At 42.7% G+C, this 21,355-nt stretch overlaps 1 protein-coding gene across 1 annotated transcript in view; it reads left to right on the top strand.

Moving 5' to 3' along the window:
* Positions 1–21,355, top strand: part of ARHGEF33 (Rho guanine nucleotide exchange factor 33) — a 371,211-nt gene that overhangs the window by 109,894 nt on the left and 239,962 nt on the right. Inside the window, exons 8-9 of the mRNA XM_086925777.1 lie at positions 1,295–1,516; positions 5,610–5,739. Of these exons, the coding sequence (XP_086781903.1) occupies positions 1,295–1,516; positions 5,610–5,739 (352 nt within the window). The remainder of the gene's footprint in view (positions 1–1,294; positions 1,517–5,609; positions 5,740–21,355) is intronic.

The following is a 21,355-nucleotide window of genomic DNA, read 5'->3' as shown; positions in this document are numbered from 1 at the left end:
CCGTAGGGAACAAGGAGGGAATGAGGAAAATTAAATTTTGGTCATATTGTGTTCCCTAGCGAGTACCCCACCGACTCCATGTACGAGTTAAAGTGCATGTAACTTCCCTCCTGTACCAGCTATGAAGACGCAAATACATTTGCGTCCAACGTTAACTTGTCCTCTTCCAGACCCACCATGAATGGGTTTGATGGTCCGTTCCTAAGTATGCTATGCCAACGTCTTTTTGAAGTGTACTCCTACGTTTTTCAGCCTGGCTGAGAGTAGACCCTGAATCTCTGCCACCGAGCCTCTTTACTGGCTCCTGACTGCGAGGGCCCCTGCCCAAGCAGCCCCCGTACCCGTGAACTCTGACTTACTTCTAGCGCGGCCCTCCGTGCTCAGCTCAGCCTGCTGCCTGCCAAGATTGACTATAACCTTCGAGTTATCTGTTTTCCTCCCCGAAGATACATTCCAGCCTGCTAGCTTCAGTAAACATCCTTCCTCAGCTACAGGGCTAAAGGGCCGACCTGTCTTTATGCAAGTAATTCATAGCCTCTGTTGCCATGCTTCCATGGAAGGCCCCATGCCCCACGCTTCTCATACAGACACTCAGGCGCTTATACACGCACTCACAGCAAGTATAGAATAGCTTCTGCTCTAGAGACCTTTCTGCCCAGATAGCTTAGTTCCTAAACATCAGATATCAGATATGATAGAAGCACAAGTTGATCTGACATGCCAGACTTCTGTCTCTTTCCGTCAGTGTAAATGTCAAGTCCCCTGCACCCCGTCTATCACACGTCATGCAGCTGCGCGCGCATCCAAGCTTCCGATTTCTGCTGACATTGCAACATTCTGTTAGCACCACCCCTTGGTGCCACCCACTTGCGTCACCTATCAGTGACGTTTCTAGCACACACCCCTAGTTCATGCCTAGTATACGCCTCTTGATGATGTACTAGTACCACGTGTATACTGTTATCTTGTTTTCTCTCAGCTGTTACGCCTCTTACATTGAACATTATGATGTAAATCAAGTATATAAGCTATGTATTGTCAATAAACGACGGCGCGCTCATCTATCCCTTCTGACACCCTGTGTGGTGGTCAGAACATGATATCCTGATTCCTTCATGAGGAATAAAACCCTTAGAAACTCTTACACCACGGACTCTGTTTTCCTTCATTTCGATTGAGTTATTATTGACTAAGTACTTACCTGCATAGAAATTAAGAGAGTAAATTAATTATTTACGTCACTAGTCTCAAAACTGCAGCACCTTTATCAAAGGAGGGTGATTTTTCTTTGTAGGACGGAGCAACACCCCAGACACAGAAGAAAGTTGTAAGACTTCCTCTGATGCCCAGCCCCGGGTTCAAATCACTTCTTTAATGTGGAGGCAGCCCAAAGACAGCAGAGCGTGGGAGGATGAACACATAGTCGAAGACCAGGCTGACCACTTGAAGGCAAAGGAACCTGGCCATAGCAGAACCAGTTCATCTGAGAATTTGCTCAGCGAATCTTCCGTTAATGGTAATATTTTGATGTTCAGATGGTAAATGTTGTTATTTCATTGAGTGTAAATAATTATATGATGGAGTTATTTCTAGAAATATGGAGCCAGGATTGTAAAAGTAAATGATATGAGCATACAATCTGACAGAGTAAGCAGCTCCATCCTCATGTGTTCGAGAGAGCTGAGCAGACTTGTGAGATGCCATCTTCCAGCTTCTTCATTGATAAGTGCTTACATGTTCTTATGTGACAGAGGGAGAGCATAACTGTCAACATTTGTGAAGGTATCAAAATAATGTGTTTTTCTTATATCTTTGTTCAGTATCATTGGGTTATCTTAATTTTTACAATGCTTTGAAACAAAAATGAAAAAATGCAGTCTCGTCATTCTGCTGGCATGTGCACGCACTCTCCAATGTCATGACATTACATTTGTATTTATTTACTAGCAGCCCGTCTCAACCTTGTCCGGGAGCAATCAGGCTTCAGGGCCCCCGCCCGCCCCGACATTGTCCGTGGGTCCCCCGGAGCCTTACCTCATCCGCCGCACCTCCCCGCGTTCCTGAGTTCACCTGTCCGCCGCTCCTTGCCGCTCCTACCCTCTCCACCCCGCCTGTCCGCCGCTCCTCTCTGCTCCTCCCAGCCTGTCCGCCGCTCCTCCCCGCCTGTCCGCCGCTCCTCCCCATGCTCATGTCCGCCGCTCCTCCTGGCGCTCCTGGACGTCGCTCCTCCCCGCGCTCCTGATGTCAGCACACACGTCGCGGCCGGCGCTACTTCCATGGGACTACTTTTTCTTTTCTCGTAAATTTTTTAAATAACATATATTTTTTAAATTTATATAGCCTATGTCCATCTGCACACCCTGACAATTTCAACGATGTATCGGGTGTGTGGATTGGCGCTGTGGTTCCCGAGTTTACCCGCCTCAAAGGTTCAAAGTTCTTCCTTTATAATAGTAGTATAGATTGATTGATTCTAGATGGCAGACACCACTTGAATCAGTAAAGATATTTTTTACCACAAAAGCCAGTTCTGCACTGCGGAGGGACTCAGTAGCTAATGGCAGCTGTAGTGTACGCCAAAAAAAAAACATATGATAGGTTGATGAGAGGTTCAGGCCACAGCGGAGGAATGAGTGGGGGTAATCAACTACAAGTGGGTGGAGCAGGGGGAATTTAAATAATCTTAAAGGCAGATAGGGACAGAGCAGCAAAGCATCAAACAAAGGAGACGGCAACAGTAAGCGTGGAGGGACAGTTGGCGAGAGAAGCAGCATACAAGATAAAGAGCAGCATAAATAAAAGACCAACGCTTAGCGTTGGAAAGTGGGTTTTTGGCATTTGAGAAACACACGAGGAGAGAGCTGTAAAACACATACACTGTTCTTGACCTTTTAACGAAAAAGAAAAAGTAGTTCCCTAAAAGTGAGCAGTGAAAGGATACAAGTCAGTCATTTAAAAGAATGATAAAGAGATTATGCTCCATGGGATGGAGAAACACAGGAAGAGGAAGGCAACCCATCAAATAAGAAGGGAGCAAATCAGAGTGCCAATAAAGGCAACCAATGGTAAGCTATGGGCTGGCTGTAAGCCCACTGTACATTTTAGGTAAGCCCTCAAAAGGACTTTCCCAGCCCAACGGCTTTTGCTGCCTGGAATGTTATGTTATGTTATGTTACTGCCATTTGTATAGCGCAACAGCTGCCCCAGCAAAGGGGCATCCTGGCGCTGTCAACAGAACCACTAGCACAGAAAGAAGGCAGAAACTATACAGTGGGGAAAAGATGTGTTTTTATGGCCTTCCTAAAAGCCAGATAGTTAGTATGGCTTCGGATGTGACCTGGCAATGAATTCCAAAGAAGAGATGCCCTGCTGCGGAAAGAACGACCTCCTGCCTGCACTCTTCAAAACCTTGGGACCCTCACCAAGTCCTGGCCCAGGGAGCGAAGCTGGCGGGTGGGGACGTAAGGGATGACTAGGTTAGCCAGGATCCCAGGGGTGTTGAATTTCAGGGCTTTAAAGGTGATGCAAAGCACCTTAAATTCAGTTCTCCTAGCTACCGGTAGCCAGTGTAGCCGATGGATAGTGGCTGACACTGAGCAAACCTGCACGGGCCAATCAGCAATCTGTCTGCTGCGTTCTGTACCCGTTGGAGCTGAGCAATCTCGAACTTATTAGCCCCCAAATACAGAGAGCAGGCATAATCCAGTCTAGACATTATGGCTGCCTGAACAATAGTGTGGCACGTAAGGGGATCGAAGAACCCCAATAGGGGCCCAAGTCCCCGTAGGAGCCCAAAGCAGGTCCCGGCAACCCTTTTTTGTTTGGGCTTGATAGCTGAGCGATGAGTCCAACCACACCCCCCAGGTAAAGAGCACAAAGTGCTGAAATATATTTTTAAAAAAGTAATGCCCAGAGTAGCACAGACTAGTATGCTCAGGAGCCCTTCCCCAGGCACTCCCAAAATCCTCAAAGTGACAGTGTCAGCCTCTCTCGTGCTCTTGCTTGAACTAATCTCAGCCAGAGGCTATCACCAAGTCTGACATTGCTTCTGAAGGGGACCTGCCCTGGCAGTTCAAGACAGATTTGCATGAGGCTGGTCTCTGTGTTAATGAGCAAAGTGGGTGAAAAAATATGAACTAGTAGAAGCAGTGCTGCAATTTTCAGGCAGTAAGGTATAAACTGAAGGCACATAGGGACAGATTTACAAGCTCCTTGCATCATTTTTGTGCCGCTGTTGAGTCACTTTTTGTGATGCAGCAGCGGTGTAAAAATGCGGCCCATTTACAACGTGACGCATCTAGGAACTGTGTGGAACTCTTCTTTCTCAGGTAGTCCTACCAGACACAGATTGTGGCATCTGAAGTGACCCTCTGTTTTTTTTGTATTTAAGTGCAAAAGACCTTGCAGGAGATTGAGCACTAGATGTAGCGATGCCCCAACTTACATACCTGGGTCTTTATATGTGTTTCAACTTTATTACATTTCTTATACTGATGAAAAAATGATATTCAAATTGAAAACCTACATAAACTCTAAAAATGATTTAACTCACAGAATAACTCCCACACATATGGGGATTAATTGAAATAATTGTGCAATATGTATCTCCCAGTAGTGAAACCATAGGAGCATAGTTGTGGTGGAGGCTTCTTTTACTTACCACCACTTACCCTAAACTGCCTTTGGTGCCTTGAAAGAGACATAGGCTGCAACTTAATGTATTGTTGTTAGTTTTCTCAAATGCATGTCCACTTACCAGTGCACGGATGGGTAGTGAAGCGTATGCATGCTTGATATATCGGGCAGCGCTAAAGTTGAAAACCTTCCGAATTTCATTCGAGCCGGTTCCTAAGGTTGCACTGGATCTCATGTGGGGGCCTTGATTTATACATATGGTTCCTTGCGTTTAAGGCTGGATACCTGACTTTTGCAAAATATTATCGATGCAGTTTCTGTATTTGGACACAACTGAATATGCTTTAATTCAGAGCGTGCAAATTATTTTGGTTGGATGCTCAAAAACTTGTGTTGTTTTTCCTGATGATGACCATATAAATTAAACTGGTCGAAACACCATTGACGCTTATCTTTGGCATATATTGAAGAGGAAGCATCCATTGCCTTTTCCATTCCTGTGGTTTGTTGGACTAGCTCCTATGTCAAATTCACTCTCCTCTACCATTGTTTCTCTGTTTAAACTGTTAACTGTGTCTTTTTTTAAATATTTGTTGTGTAACTGTATGAGCACCATTTGTCCATTGTCTTATTGCCATTTTTTTTAGTAAAATATGTTTTTGCAGTATATATTGTCTGATTGATTATGGATACCTGTTTATGATTTTCTCACGGCCTGTGTTCTAGTTATACTGTACTTGATTTGTTTATTTTTTGCATTTATGAAAAATGCTGTCTCTTTTTATGTAATTTTTTGCTTGAACGACTGTTGCTATTATAACCTTTATCTGCCCCAGGTTCGGGTAATAGGACTGCCCCTGTTTGACGTAAACACTTACCGACGTGGACATGCATTGTTGGTACATAACAGCACATATTGGCAGGCTATCAAATCAATTGTATCTTACCATCTGTGTTTCGCTCTGTTTTTTAAGGCCAAAGGCAAAATGCAGCTGTGGACCTGCTGGAATCCGAACGGAAGTATGTTCTTAACCTGTCCCTAATCCTGAAGATCAAGGCTGCTCTACAGGCATCAGATGTGAAGAGGAACACCAAAGACAGAAGGTACTCGAGCTCATCTCTTCTGCCTAGGTTCAATTGCATGAAAAGCACCATTTGATTACGAATTATACACATTAAGTACCTGCATCAAACTTATCACACACCGGTGAGGCTTCACAGGTATCGATTACGAGCAGATTCTAGATGCCAACGATGTGGTACTGAGGAGGCAGATTTCATACATCTTGCTTGGTACTGTGGTGGAGTAGCCGAGTTCTGGTTCCAGGTAACGCAGATACTGGGGAAAATGATAGACGCGCAAGTAGAATGTACTATCCGCACATGTTTGTTGGGATTACTGCCAGAAATCAGGGCTATGAAACGTAAATTCTGTGCGATAGCACTACTACTGGCTAAACGCAGAGTGTCAATGGGATGGGGAAGTAAAACCGTACCTCAAATCAAACTGTGGATACAGGATTTGATATATTGCAAACACACTCTAAAGACTTATGAAGAAGAATTGCCCGCAGGGTAGAGATTTAGAGACTACTGGAGTTTCCTAATTACTTATCTAAATACTAATAATGTTGAAATGTAAACTGCGCCAACGATAGTCGAACGAGAATCACAGGAAATGTAAATGTAAATGTAAATGCACTACTGGATGAGGAGTGTTGTAATGCAGTGGGTTGTATGGTTCTATGAAGGATATGTTTGTCAATAATGTCCTTTTTTTCTTTTTTTTTTTGCTTTTGAAATGCCAATACAAATTATTTTTTTTAAAGCACCATTTGAACACTTGCCGCTTTTTCTTGGAATGACAAACTGCATTGGATTGTGTTAGGAACTGGCTACCAAATCTTCACCTCCACACATCACCACAGTCCTGCTGTTGGAAACAAAAATATTTCTGAATTGCGTTATTATGCCTCAACTGGAATCACAATTATATAATACAGTTGATTTGTATGGCTCTCAAAGGCTTTTTCGGGCTAGGGGGCGTATGTGATTAAATAATGCAAAGCGCCATATCTCAGAGAATGTAAGTGTATCCAAAGCTCTTGACAAAAGTTAAAAATAGAAGAAATGTCTATAAGATGCTTTATGCCAGCTGACAGCAGGTTTTGGAAGCATTACTAGAGGCACTCCAGAATCTGCCAAAATGGTAAGGCAGGCCAATGGCACTCAGCTGAGAGGTGAGCTGCAACGACTTAGGACTGCACCTTCATCTCAAGTGCAGTGGGAGGTATGCGAGTTTGCTCAGGAAACATGGCTGACTCCTGGCTTTTGTGCAGACCAGAGTTAATGCAATAGCACGTCAGTTGCAGATGCCACACTTTTGTTAAAAAAAGAGCTGCTTACATCCTTCTTATAACAGTGCCTTTATGCACATGATGGTGCGGTCCGCGTGATTTAGGAAGATAGCACATATCCTGGCAAAGAATTTATGAAACTGGCATTTCAGATTACGTTTGTATTGAGTTTCACATACATATATTGCATCACCTGGCAACAGGGAAATTAGGAGAAAGAAATCAAGGGCTGTGAATTTCTGGACTCTATAAGTGGGAGTGTGCGTTTATAGACCAAACAGCAAGTGAGGGAGCTCAATAGGTAGGTATCTGAACTCTTTATTATTATATACAGTCTACTGGTAGGATCATCTCTCCATGCCCTCTTGTTGGCTTCAGACACATCAGTGCTTCTATAAGTCCAAGAGAATGTCTTTCAGAAGTATTCCCAATATTTTTTAGAAATTATGAGTCAATGTATAGCCAAGGTGGAATTGGAAAAGTGTCCTTACTCTATTACCTGAGGTCACCAGCAGATGTATACACTTGTCTCACTGTTCCTCTTGAAGAGAATAGGGAGGGCTATAAGTACCTCAGCTGCTGCTTTGGCAGTTTCCCCTACACTCCATTCAGCCCCAACAGTGTGAGTAACCAAAGGCTTGGCTCAAACCCCCTTGGCTGAAGAAAAGAATTGAGAGCTTTGAGTAAAACAGCTGCTGTTTTGGAATGGTTTTGCCATTTCACAAGCAGAACAGTGTTTTGTAGGAATGGAGAGGTAGTGCCATGCCCACTAGTGTCCCGCCCTGTGCTTCGTCTTGCTCTCATAAAGAATGGGCTTGATATGGGCGGTTTCCAAATGGATAATAGCCTGTTGGTGCTTCCCCTAGAGGTGGCCCTTCCTCCTTTATATAGTGGTTCCTCCCTTCCCTGGAATGGTTGTTCAAGCCATTTTGTTCTTTCTTGTTGTTTCCCATTCTCTTTGAGGCAGTGGATCAACACAGGGGCTCTCTGAGTAGCTGGAACCCCCTCTTGTTCAGTTTTCTGTACATTGTTTCCCCACCAATGATATGTATATAGATGGGTGTGTCCGCAACTCACTTCCCTGTCCGTATCCACCACCACTATAACCGCAACAGTGGGAGCTGTTATTGCCAATTTATAAGATAATGTGAAGATAGGCCTTCTAGCAACGCTAAGTTTATGCCTGGAATGTGAAAGGAAGAAGGCTAATGTAGGCTCATTTTTATCCAAACAAATCAGGAGTCTCCTACAATATTCATGAGTGTTGGCACTGAATATGCACAAGCTAGACTGAGCTAGGGTACAGAGCATGTGTATTATAATACTCAGCGAGGATCCAAATTTGTCATAATGTCCAAGTATAATGTTGAATCTTTAGCCAAACAGAGAGGAGTCCAATAGCTAAGAGATAGATTGTCGGAGAGTCGATGGCTGTTAAAATTGAAGCTGGCTGCCTAGACGAGGGCTACAGCAAATAATTCGAGGATTATCCTATCGTCTCCAAACCCTGAATCTTAAAGGTGGTAGATCGTGAGGCCTAGAAATTTCTTGCATTTTTTATTAGGGTCCTAATCCACAGATACCACCCATGGCATGCTTTCTAATTAGGTCTTCACCCACCACACCTAACTCTGACTGTTGCTGGAGCATGTGAAGTGTGCCTTATTATGAGTCTTATAGTGTGGGGATTTCACGTGTGTGCATGCCTTGACGCCCACACTTAGCATGTTGTTGCACTTTGACTTGATGCATGAAGGCACAATTCTGTGCCAGTTATTAACAATTATGAATGATCTCTCACGTATGTGTTCTAGACAAATAGAGGAACATTTCCTGAAGTCCAGTCTGTACTATCATGCATGCTTTTTGTGTGTGATAGTGTCACACCATTATCACTAGAGAAGCTAATAAGTGAGAAACATCACAGTAGAGTAGGGATTAGACTTATATTGGTCCTGAAGAAAGCACGTTGACACTCGAGGGCTCTAAGTGGGGCCGAAAAATGTCAATCCAACCTTGATGTTTGGCTCTTTATACCCGACAATATCATTTTCTTATCTGTTTTTAACCTTGCCAAAGGTAACCAGATTAAACACACAAACAGAGGTTCCTGCAGGCAATTTTAAATAGCATAATCCCTGATTAGAAAGTGCTCCGCTTACGAAGTGCCCTCCCACTCACATTAGGTGTAGAGGGTGAGGACCCAGTAATGAAGCATGCCACAGGTGGTACCTGTGGTTGAGGATACTAATAAAGAAAAGTCCAAGAGATTTCTAGCACCTTTGGGATTTAGGGTTTAGAGAAGATAGGATAACCCTCTAACATTAGTTGTAGTTCTTACCACTTGGGAGGCTGAGGGCATCCTTGTGTCATAGCTTCTAACTCCTCATTATTGTGATAAATATGTCGAAATGAGAGACCATTCATTCAAAGTAATTTCCGTTTGTTTAACATGAAACCTGTTTATGGCATAAAATTCCCTGAGCAACGCCGCATTTCAGAGTTTCGCTTGGATTTTCTTCCTGCTACTCAATAAGGTCATGCCTGTCAAACATGAAGCTGCTGATTCCAGGTGCCAGTAGTAAACTGAAGGCTATGTTCCACCAAGCGCTAGAGTGCTTAGCAAATCAATGAAGGACTTGCATAAAGGAAAACGACATGGAAAAAAGGTACATTAAATGAACAACTACATTTACTATCACTACCTAAGGATGGAAGATGTTGGTGCAACAAACAGAGCAGAAATATACTCTTGTTGACCACATCTCCTTGGTTGCCTACCCATAAGTGCCCATCCTCCCCACTATCTGGGCAAGTTTTAATTCACAACATTTCTGACTTTGTTGTAAAGAGGAAATTCCTGGCCAAAAAAATGTGTCTGCGTTTGCTGCTATGAAAAGCCAATGAAGAGTTTTGCAAAAATTCAGCTAATTCCATTCCCCTGTCAGAATTAGCTAAAACACAAAGACATAACGTGTGAATAGATAGTGCAGCTGTGCCATCTAACCTCCTGGAACAGGTGTGCTGAGTGACAAATAAGAATTTGTTTATGTTGGAACATGGCAAATTGAAGCCTTCAGCTGCTTTGGGTTTTTGGAGCTTGGCTGTGATGGGACGGCCTGAACTGGATCACACTTTGGTCCAGAGTACCCTCTAAAGACCCTCCCTGGAACTGGAAAAGATCAAGGTAATACTTCAAATTGAGTCGAAGTGACCAGCCGTCATTATTGCTGTTAGACTTAACATCCTTGGCATGGTTTACCCTGACTTTTTGCCGTCTGACTTAATTTTTGCTGGCTTTTGGATTCTGGTTACTTTACCACTGCTAACCAGTGCTAAAGTGCATGTACTCTGTACTCCAAACACAGTATCATTGGCTTGTCCACAAATTGCCACTTTATTTTACTTGTAAGTCCCAAGTAAAATACACTATATGTGCCCAGGGCCTATATATTAATTGTTAATAGTAGACCTGTTGCACAACTTGTGCCACCCACTTCAGTGTCCCTTTAAACATGGCTCAGGCCTGCCACTGCAGAGCCTGTGTGTGCAATTTAAACTGCCATTTCGACCCGGCAAGTTAACCTACTTGCCAGGCCCAAACCTTCCCTTTTATTACATATAAGTCACCCCTAAGGTCGGCCCTAGGCAGCCTTATGGGCTGGGTGCAATGTATTTAAAAGGGAGGACATGTACGTTTGAGTTTTAAATGTCTGGATAGTGAAAAACTGCTAAAAAAAATTTATTACTGCAAGGCCTATCTATCTAAGAAGTTAAAATTGGGACTGCCTTAAACATCTTTCAAGTGTAATTTCCAATCGGGAAAAGATAGAGATTTGGAATTTGGTGTCTCGGGCTCACAATTTAAAATCACAACTTATGGTGAAGTCAGATTTTAAATTGTAAATCTGGAAATGCCACTTTTAGAAAGTTGTGCAACAAGGGACCAAGCTCCCACTTTCTCTGCTGTTATCTACTTAAACAGAAAAAATAACCAATACCTGATTTCATAGGTCCTGGTGTTCTATGGCGTTTTAGGATCCGAAGTGAATTTTCCCAATTCATGCCCTTATATAGGTACAATTCACACTGCCCTAATATAAGCATAGAAATAATGCCCTTATTTAGACATAGCCCATGCAGTCCAAATACAGGCATGGCTACTTCCACCCGTACCAAAAAATCACAACGATTTCTTGGAAAAACGGCTTAAGCAGTCAGGGACCTCCCCTTGCTTGAATATTGATTTATCCAAGAACCCATGTACTTTACAAAGAACTACTATTCCCTTGGGGTTCTTTACTGACGTTATTATGCCCGACTTTACGTCAAACTAGGCACCTTCAAGGTATAAATATACCTTCACTTGCTCTTGCAAGACAGAGTGGTTAGGAGTAGTTCGACTATCTACTTGCCTGACACAGCTCGCTACAGCAAGTACTGAAGGAAGCCGACCCTCCAGCTGACGCACTGATCAAGAGGCTGCATTTCTCTTGGGGAGAATCCAGCAACAGTGTTTCCAAGCTCCCCTTCCGGGGTGTTGGGAAATCGAGTCCCGAAACTGAGATACCAGAACTCCTTCATTCTAAAACCAAGGTATGGAGCTGATTAAAACTTAAGAGAAATCTTGGATAGATTCTTGGCAAAGAAAACTAAACCTATGCTAAAACCACACTTACATCTTCCCGCGTACTAGACTTAGGTTAGGTACATTGGGGTAGGCCTATTTTAGAAGCACCAGTTGAGTACTTTAAGCCATTTTTATTTATGTATGTATTTTTATATGGCTTAGAAACCATGCAATGCTCTTACAGTATTATTTAATAATATTGTTCTCGCTGTACGCATTATACGTTGCAGTCTGCATTACGATTGTAGCAGTTCACTTTACTTGCATGAGAAAGAAGACTATTCAATAAAACCTTTTATTGAAAATGCCTTCTCTCTATTTCTCTGCTCCTCTGTTGAAACGAAGCATGCACGATTGACTGAGTGAAATACTTATCTATTGTTTCCATGACTCTAGAGATATATTTCTTATTTCTTGGGAAACAAAGTTGTCATGTTTATGTGGTTGTCAGAAACTAATCCCTTCTTGTGAATTTGAGAACGTTTCTAATGACCTCTGAGCTAGCTGGCTCTCACTATTAAGTTTAGTATATTTGATAGAGACCGAGTCGACCTCAGTCCTATGTCTCATCTATAGGATATATTATTCCAATGCGCAGAGCCTATTGGGAATATAGGAACTACACTACACTGGTTATTTATTAAATCATACCTTCATTTGTTTCTTATTTACATTTTTCAAATGTCATATACGTCAAAAATAGAGAAAACACTTTTAGTGTCAAGGAAGTGCATACACATCAATAATAAACATGATAAACAACAATACATAGACACAACTTCACAATAATAATACACCAGTCATTTTTTTATGAGCTTCATACATGCAGCAATCCCATTGTACATGATTTAACCTTATCGCTGCTACACATATTCCCCTCCTGTGCTGAAAAATCATTATCATTATAGTTTCATGACGGAACGGTTCCGTCATCAGCACAGCTCCACTGTGCCTCATGACGGAACCGTTCCGTCATGAGCATCGAAGGGGTTAAAACGTCTCTTTTGAAGGGATGCTGCCCATTGGGAAACAAATTTAGACCCAGCTGGGGTTAAATATATATGAAGTTTCCCTCAAAAGTTGGTATTTTTTTACTTTAACCTTTCTGTGCCTCTGCCTGTCTCTGAATATATGTCTGGGTTGGGTGACAACTTGGGTTGGTACATTCCCTCTAGACAGTCACACAAAGAGAGCTTGGGTGTGACATTTGCATTCTTATGGCCCATCACTAGGCTGATGGGTTTTTCTGAGGTAGACTTGCAGGGAGGAGCTGACAATTGCAACTGAATAGGGTTGTGCCTGTCCCCACACAAAGAGCGGCATACCCCCTTGTAGTGAGTCTGGAGCCAGGGCAGGAAAGGCAGGGACCTTGTGATCTTCAAAGGCCTTTCTGGTGTCTTCCCCACTTCAAAGGCACATTTGGGTATGAGTACCTGACCCGTGACACCACCAAATCATAACTTTGAGAGAACCAAGGGCATTCTGCCTGGACGAAGAGCTGCTGTGCTGTAGGAGGGACTGCCACTTTGCTACTTGCTCTTCTGTGTTGGCCTTCTGCCTGCTGCATCTTGCCTTGCAGTGAGAGAGACTAGACCTACTCTCTACATCCTTGAACTCAAGTTTTTCCAAGGGCTTGTTGGTTTGCCTCTTGTTCTCTGAGATTTCAGGGTCACAAAGACTTTCTGCAACTCTGCTAGTGCTGCTGGACTCTGCCAGCTGTGAGTCCTTCCCTTGCCTGAGGTGCCCCCTCCAGTCCTGGGACTCAGAATTCGGTACCTTAGCTGAAGTCTCCCAAAATCGACACAGGAACCTCTTTGCTTCAATTGGAACCCATGCAGTTCCCTCCGACATAGTGCTGATTTGACAATGACAAAGGTCTCAACTGTGAGGTTCGATGATGACGCAGCGCCGACCCTTCAACACTGACTGTGAGGTTTGACTTTGACGCATCGACACAACTACGTGAATCAGAACCTACGCAGGAATTCCTCCATGTCGACGCTTGCTCCTTACAAGTTACTTTTTTAATGGGCCCTGCATGGGCCCTGTAGATGGCCTGCCCTCAATCACGATTGGCCTGAACTTTGAATTGAATCCAGTCTAGTGCGGCGTCATGTAACCTTTTAGCACTATAGATATCTAAGCACTGTTTTTGGATTGAATCTTTAAAAATTCATTTCTCGACTTCTACTGATTAGAGTTTTGCCGTTTTGGTCTTGTTTTGCTCAGATAAATATTCTCTATTTTTCTAAATTGTGTGGAACACTTTTTGTGGTGTTTTCATTGTGTTACTGTAATTTAAGTGTTGCACAAACACTTTACTCATTGCCTCTTAAGTTAAGCCTGACTACTCTATGCCAAGCTACGAGAGGGTGAGCACAGGTTAGTTTAGGTTGTGTATCTGACTTACCCTGACTAGGAGTGTGGCTTCTGCTTGGACAAGGTGTATACTCTGCCAACCAGAAACATACATTTCCAACAGTTTCCATAGCAGACCTTTGTGTGCAGGAGTGCACCCTCAGTAACCACTTTCATCAGTCATAAGTCAGGGCTTTAGCAATTATTTTGGGCTCTACAATAATTGGGGTGAGTGGGCCATACAAATCACATTGATCAGGTGGTCATCCTGGATTAGGTACTACCATAATACTTGTCACTCAAAGGTAATCAGTTAGACGCTTGAATAGTGTCATTCAACATACTTCATAGATGTGGGACAGTGAGATTGGCCAATTAACAAATGAATTTGAGTGGGACCCCATACAGGCAAGACAAATACCTAGTCTGTATAAATGATTTGGCTTCCATTTGTTCTCAATAGGTATTTGCTGCATAATGACGTCAACAGTTGTGAGCAAAGGCTGTCTTAGGCTCAATTGCCCCAGAATACTGTTCGCCCATCCAAATGTGAAACCTAGTTACTACTTTAGCGGCTTCTTTGCATGTAAGATCCAATAAAGCAAGTTATCCATCTAGTCACCTTTGTTCAAGCACTCTGAGCATTCTCTTTATCCTACTTGGCCACACCCACAGCGCCCCACACCTCGAGGAACTTCAGTGGCTCCCCAGACACCAATGCACCCAGTTAAACTCTTCAGACATAAAATAAAAGTACTACACAACATAAACCCGCTTACCTTACCTTCCACATTCACTGCCTCCAACTTAACATGCATCTCTGTTCAGCCAGACTCTCACTAGCACATGTACCCCATATACACCAAAAATGATCCAGAGGTCAAGCCTTCTTGTACATTTACCCAAACACATTGAACAACCTCCCACATCACATCAGAGCCTTCTCATCTCTTTTTGAAGTCTGCAAGAAGGTGATGACCTGGCTCTTCAAAATTTCGCACCTGGTAACAGCCCCCTATACATCTCCAAAGTGCCTGGATATCCTCACAGGTAATTAGCATGCCATACAAATAGACATAACATAAAAAATAGGATGCAATATGGCTCCGTCCAGGTCTTGCCTAACATTTTAGTTGTCTCCTATTTGCAGCAACAGTAAGCAAACTTTAATATGGCAAAGTATTGGAACATCACTAGAGGTTAGATAGTCTCTTTCTAAATTCAGGAGAAAAACATAGATGCAGGCCCACTCATGCGTGTGCTAGCACTGCCATGTGTCTTGAAGTCCTAAAGTTGGAACCCAGTCATGGAGCAGAGAGCTACTATGGATCACCACTGTTCGTTGTGCCTAAACAATCTAGGTTCGGATCAATGATGCTGTTAAAGTCACCACCCAAAACAGTTCCCCAATTGGGTGTGTCTGTCAATCGTGTACTAAGCAAATCAACAATCCTCTTTTCCAAGGGCAGAGGCATAGGCATTTATACATGTCCAACCAAGCCTATGCAACGTCCCAGACAAAACCTCCTAAATGCCCTTTTTAGATGTTTAATGTGGTTTGACTATAGCAGGAAATTACGCGATTAGGATGTTAAACCTGCTAGAATCTCTAGGTGTTATGGACTGTTTATAGCTCTAACACCAAAGGAGGACACATTTGGTGCTTGATTGGTGTACTTCTAGCAACATAAGCACTTTGGGCGAGTAACATTTTGCAAATGTCAAGCTATCCCAAGCCTGAACGCATAAATAATATCACATTTCAATACTTAGAAGCTCTCTGATTCAGAAGCAGCCACCGTCCCCGCCATCCACTAACAGAAGTGAATGCATAGTTCCACATGCCAAAACATTAGACCAACCAACTTGTGGAACCCTTAGTTGCCCGACTGCCCAGCCCCTCATCACCCCCACTATACACGTCCAACACAGAAGTATCTGTCACCCTAGCAGGACCACTGCTAAACCATAAAAAGTGCTAAATAAAACATTCCCAAAACCAGATAAAAATTTTGAAAAAAGAAACAAAATCACAAAAAGTATGGGAGGTGCCTCACTTTGGTCACTTAATTCCCATGCCCTCTCCAAACTCAAAAGAATATCTCAGCACAGCCTCACCAATTTCAGATGGAAGCTCCCTTGGTAAGGAACTTGAAGAGATCCCACCATCACACTCTGCAGCTGTCTCACGCCGTTCACCAAGCACGCTCCCAGTATCAGATTCCACCTACCCACCACATCAGATCTAAAATTAAGTCTTAGATGTCATACTCTCATTTCATCTGAAGGCAGCTGTTTCTGATCAAAGCTGTTTCAACTGTCCTGCACTTTGCTGACCTGCTCCACAGTCGACACTGCAATATACCAATGTCACCTTTCCGGTTTGTCCAACCTGACCACCCCTTTGTAGGGTCCCTGGAAAACTCAGTTTGACATTGTGGTTAGGTAAGGTTCATACGTTCTGCTGCCTAGTCCTAGGTAAAAACAGTGGTTCTAGTGGCTAATCGGAAAAAGTAATTTAAGGAATAAGGATGCACAATGGCAATAAACATGTAAAGGACTTAGTAATGTCAGAAGGCGAAAATGATCTTACTACACAGTTTTACTCAATATAATTTATAAAACATAGTGAATAGTGTAAACACTTTCTTGACTTCAAAAAGCGCAACACTTTGTGCATAGTGTCCCCAAGTGAAAGTTGGAACTAAAAAGTGACTGTAAAGGTGAAGAATTTGATAGAAGGTTTCCATAGATTATAAGAAGCGACCATTCAAATACCCTTTTTTGACAGCATAGATATACAGTGACACTAGCTGAACAATGGTTCGCCCTTTGTGCTTGTCCACAAGCACACAGGGTGAACCATTGTTCAGCTAGTGTAAGCTAGTGTCACTGTATATCTATGCTGTCAAAAAAGTGTATTTGAATGGTCGCTTTTTATAATCTATGGAAACATTCTATCAAATTATTGACTGTGTACAGTCACTTTTTGATTCCAACTTTCACTTGGGGACACTATGCACAAAGTGTTGCGCTTTTTGAAGTCAAGAAAGTGTTTGTACTATTCACTATGTTTTGTAAATTATATTGAGTAAAACTGTGTAGTAAGTTCATTTTCGCCTTCTGACATTACCAAGTCCTTTACATGTTTATTGCCATTGTGCATCCTTATTGCTTAAATTACTTTTCCTATTATCCACTAGAACCACTGTTTTTACATATATAACTAGTACCCTGGTTCTGTTGTGAGTATGGTTCCCATGTCCTCAATTGGGCCTGGTCCTAGGTAGCATTGTCTGTCCAAAAAAGGGAGTTCCTACCATTAAAGATCTCGTTCAATTTAGCCAGCTGAAGAAGCATATATTCCAGCGTTATCATCTTCAACCTGCTCTTAAACTCTTCAAAGGATTTCCACAGCTGTTGTGCTATTTTTGTGTTTTCCAACAGAACACTGGTCAAGAGAACTTATTTACTTTGTTTAGGTGGTGAATCAAACAGAGCACATTGTCATGGCCCTTCTAATTTAAAGGCCATGCTAGAAGTGTTCTTGGACAGGCCCTGTGAAAGGTGACATGCTGCCAGTGCCAGCATTGCACCACAGTAAAGCACGTGGATCGCTCCACTGATGGTAACAGTGTTTTAAGCCAGGGTTTCAGGAAATGCTACAGACAAAAGCACCCCTTCCCCTCCTGGCCATATTCTCCAACTTCAACAGATATCCAGTTGCCTCATTAATTCTGTCTACTGCATTGTGGATTTCTTGGTAAAGTAACAAATCATCTCAACCCTCTTCTCACATCTAGATTTCCAAGGAGTTGTGAGCATCCCTTATTACCCACAAACTGACCTACACAGAAGAGACCTGGATCAGCAGACCCATTCGCCACAAAATCCTTGTGTTCCAATGGCTTCTTTTTCATGCAGCGTCAGCTCAACAATCCTATTCAGTTTACTGTGCGGCGGGATTGCTATCCCTTGTCCTTGGCCATGGCAACAAAACCACAATGTCAAATGGCTTGAAGTCTTTTTCAATGATGCATGAAATTTAAAGGTCAGTACCTGTGAGAGTTTACCCAAAGTTGACAGTAACAGCTGCATGGGGTGCCTGAGTCAGCCACATCATGTCTCCCACCAGTCAATGGTTTCAAGATAAACCCTTGTGGGGCCTCAAGAACTACACACACCAGAACCCCCACTCCCTTTTCAGGGAAGGCTACAGACCTCCCTCCATCGGCTACCTCTATAGCAACATGCTTGTTCTCTGTGCAACTTTGTTCGGAAATGAAAATAAATTGGGTATAGAGTGTGGAGCAAAGAATCCAGAGCCAGGTTGGGTTCCAACACCTCTCACTAGACACTTGCAACCACTGTCAGCCTCACAAGCCACAAGCAAACATCAACAATTGTGAGATTCCTTGGAGTCTTCATTAGGCTTCCAAAGTGTGGCTCAGAGCAACCACCACCACTGTTTACACCCATTCATGGCCTACTAACCACTGTATCAGGAAAGAGTTGTTTTATTGCCATGAATCTGATCCACTCCTGATCCACGGTTGTTTAGTGGATCTGTCTTTCAAGGGCAGGGCCAGCCCTGGGAAACTCTCTAGGCTGACATCCACTCTGCACAGACAGCAGCATCTTGATTTCCTTTTGCCTCAGCATCCTTCAGCATTTCAGTGTTGGCCCATCTACACCCAACACGTGCACAGCTCATACTGAAAATTTCTCAGGCAGATCAGGCTCCAACCAGCTGTCGCCACATCTTACCCAGACTTCCCTGACCAGTAGTCACTGTTCATCAGGATGCCAGCCAACATCCATCCCAGCCAGGCAGTGTTGTACTGTTGTGAGCAAATGTGCCTAGTTTGCTAATTTTATACAGGTACTAGTAGGGCACAGAGTACATCCCCTTGTCCATGAATGGGCATGCCCCCAGCTGCTTAATTGGTGGCTGGATTTACTTCTACACAGTTAGTGCAGTTTTTCTCACTTCCTCAGTGTAAACATTGACTACAGATATCTCTTTTAGAGATAGTATGTAATCGTGTACACTTGCATCTGGTACTGCAAAGGAGAACAATATTTTTCACTTTAAATTAATCATTTCTTCCCACTGACAATGCATTCTGTACCCATGCTTTGCAGATATTTTCCTCAAGAAGCCAAGACAAACTTTACGTTGTGACCCCTCTACAACTGCCAAATGGCAGCCCCTAGTATTTACATTTGTCAGAATAACATAATTGTATTTCCTTGTGTATTTCATAAATACTTTCATTACAAGTGGTATGCCATGTTTCAACCCACCCTGATCAGTCATGTCTACAAAGCTCTTCTCGGCTGTCCTAACTATGTAATTTGTAGCTGAATGTTCTGCATTCAATGGCAGGAAATAAATGGTTGTCACAGTATTAATATCGGACACAATTTCATGTTTCGTACTCCATGATGCTAGCTTTAGGCTTTGACATAGGGATGAGTGGTGTAGCAGAGGAAAGAGGTGCCAACTGGAAACCATGAGGTTCATCAACAATGCTTGCCTTTTCCCTCTAGTTAAAAAGTGTATGGAGACTAAAGTGGAATAGGATGCCTGCATAATAAAGAAATATTTTAAAAGGGCATCGAACCCAAAATCCCTAAGAAAGCTGTGGTACAACCAATTTTAAACAATTCCAAAGTCAGACGCTTTGAATGCTTCCAACATCTCACCAATAGCAATTCTCATATGAGTAGCAAACATAATGGAAAGGTGAGCATCAGATATTACATAAAATAAAAAAAGGAGCTCTCAATCACATTCACAATCCAGGTTTCGTCATCTCCAATTTACCAAAACAGCAATTGAGAGACACTTTGAACTTAGAGTTCAGAGCCACTCAAGAGTCTTGTCATATTAGATTTATTCACGGCCTTCAATACAGTGGACCTTAAATGCTTTTCCAGAGTTTAAAAAAATGGGCTCAGCTTCTCTTGCTTCAGTTCTTTTCTTCAAGAGCTTAATCATTATGTGAAACTAGATAAATTCTGTTCAAAACCATACGTCTCAAAAGAGAAGTACTGGAAGCCACAGACTTTTCATCTTTCCTTTTTAATCCATGTAAGATCCTTTTTGCACACTTGATTAGAGAGAGACATTAGCTGTTGATCTCCATGAAATCACCATTAGCAGTAATAGGTTAGCTCACTTCCTCAGTGCAAACAAATGTTGGATGCACATGCATTGTTTCTTGAAAGCAATAAAACAATGGTGCAGGAAGATTCCGCCCTCTCCCTAAGGGCTGTTGTGTATTTACCCTACCTGAGATCACCATGCTTGGCATAGCGGTCCCAGGTAGACTAAATGTGTCATGGTGGCCCTTCTCAAAAAAGGGTGGGTGACCTAATGACTCTTATTCAGACAAGCCATGTTGTTAGACATTTATTTTGGTCGAGTCAAATAAGGCTACGCTGACATACTCTCAATGTAAGCATGACTTTATATAGAAGGGGATAGCAGCAAGTTTGGTTGGGCGGGAGGATTACTGATGTATGGCAGTGCTGCCAGCTGCCACTTCACCAAACTCTGAAGGGCTACTGAAGTCTGTTATCCATCATCTGTATGGTCTAACAGGATTTATTCTTTGTTATCTACTCATGCCTTAAAAAGTCTACTCACCCACTCACTATGGCAAGTCAGATTAAGCAGGTCAAGCTATTTTTAGCACGTACCCCTCCTTTTCTGGAGGGGGAAGTTAAGCTGGAAGGAACAGGCGTTCTGCTCATTCAGAAAGTAAGTGAGCAATAAAGATGCCTTTAAATCTTGTTTTTATCTTGACACACTTACTGTCTGTTCAAGGGCAAAGGTCAAATGTCAGTTTGTCAAGTGCATTCTAATTAGGTCGAGTAGATAGTTTATGTCACTAGATCTGCAGGTCTAGTAACATTTTTATGATTTTCCAAGGCCTGCCACTAATAATTGAAAATGATTGATTGAAGTGGTCGTCATGTCTAAGATACATTATCATATGTAAGCATATCTGGGCCACAGAAAAAAGAATAATCAGGGATTGCAAGCAGTATCAATTGAAGCCATACAGACTATTCTTTTCTAAGGAAACATTATTGCATTTCAGGAAGGCAGAATGAATTATTGTGGATGTTTGTAGACCCAAAAATACAGCATGGAACTCTCAGCCTCACCTGCAAGGCTGCTATTGACACAGTTCGACACTACCTTTTGGACCATTTCATATTCAGCCAACCAGTAAGACTCCTTTGCACCAACAAGAATCAAGAGCTGCAAATCACTAAATGGCACCAGAAATTTGGAAACCATTCATTTAAAGTTGCAGGAGTCAAGCTGTGGAAAAACTCTCTCAAAACCTTATCCTGATCT

Source organism: Lissotriton vulgaris, chromosome 6, assembly GCF_964263255.1.
Source record: "Lissotriton vulgaris chromosome 6, aLisVul1.2, whole genome shotgun sequence".
In the NCBI taxonomy this organism is placed as follows: Eukaryota; Metazoa; Chordata; class Amphibia; order Caudata; family Salamandridae; genus Lissotriton; species Lissotriton vulgaris.
The sequence above is the reverse complement of the archived record's forward strand: the minus strand, read 5'-3'. Positions and strand labels throughout refer to the sequence as shown.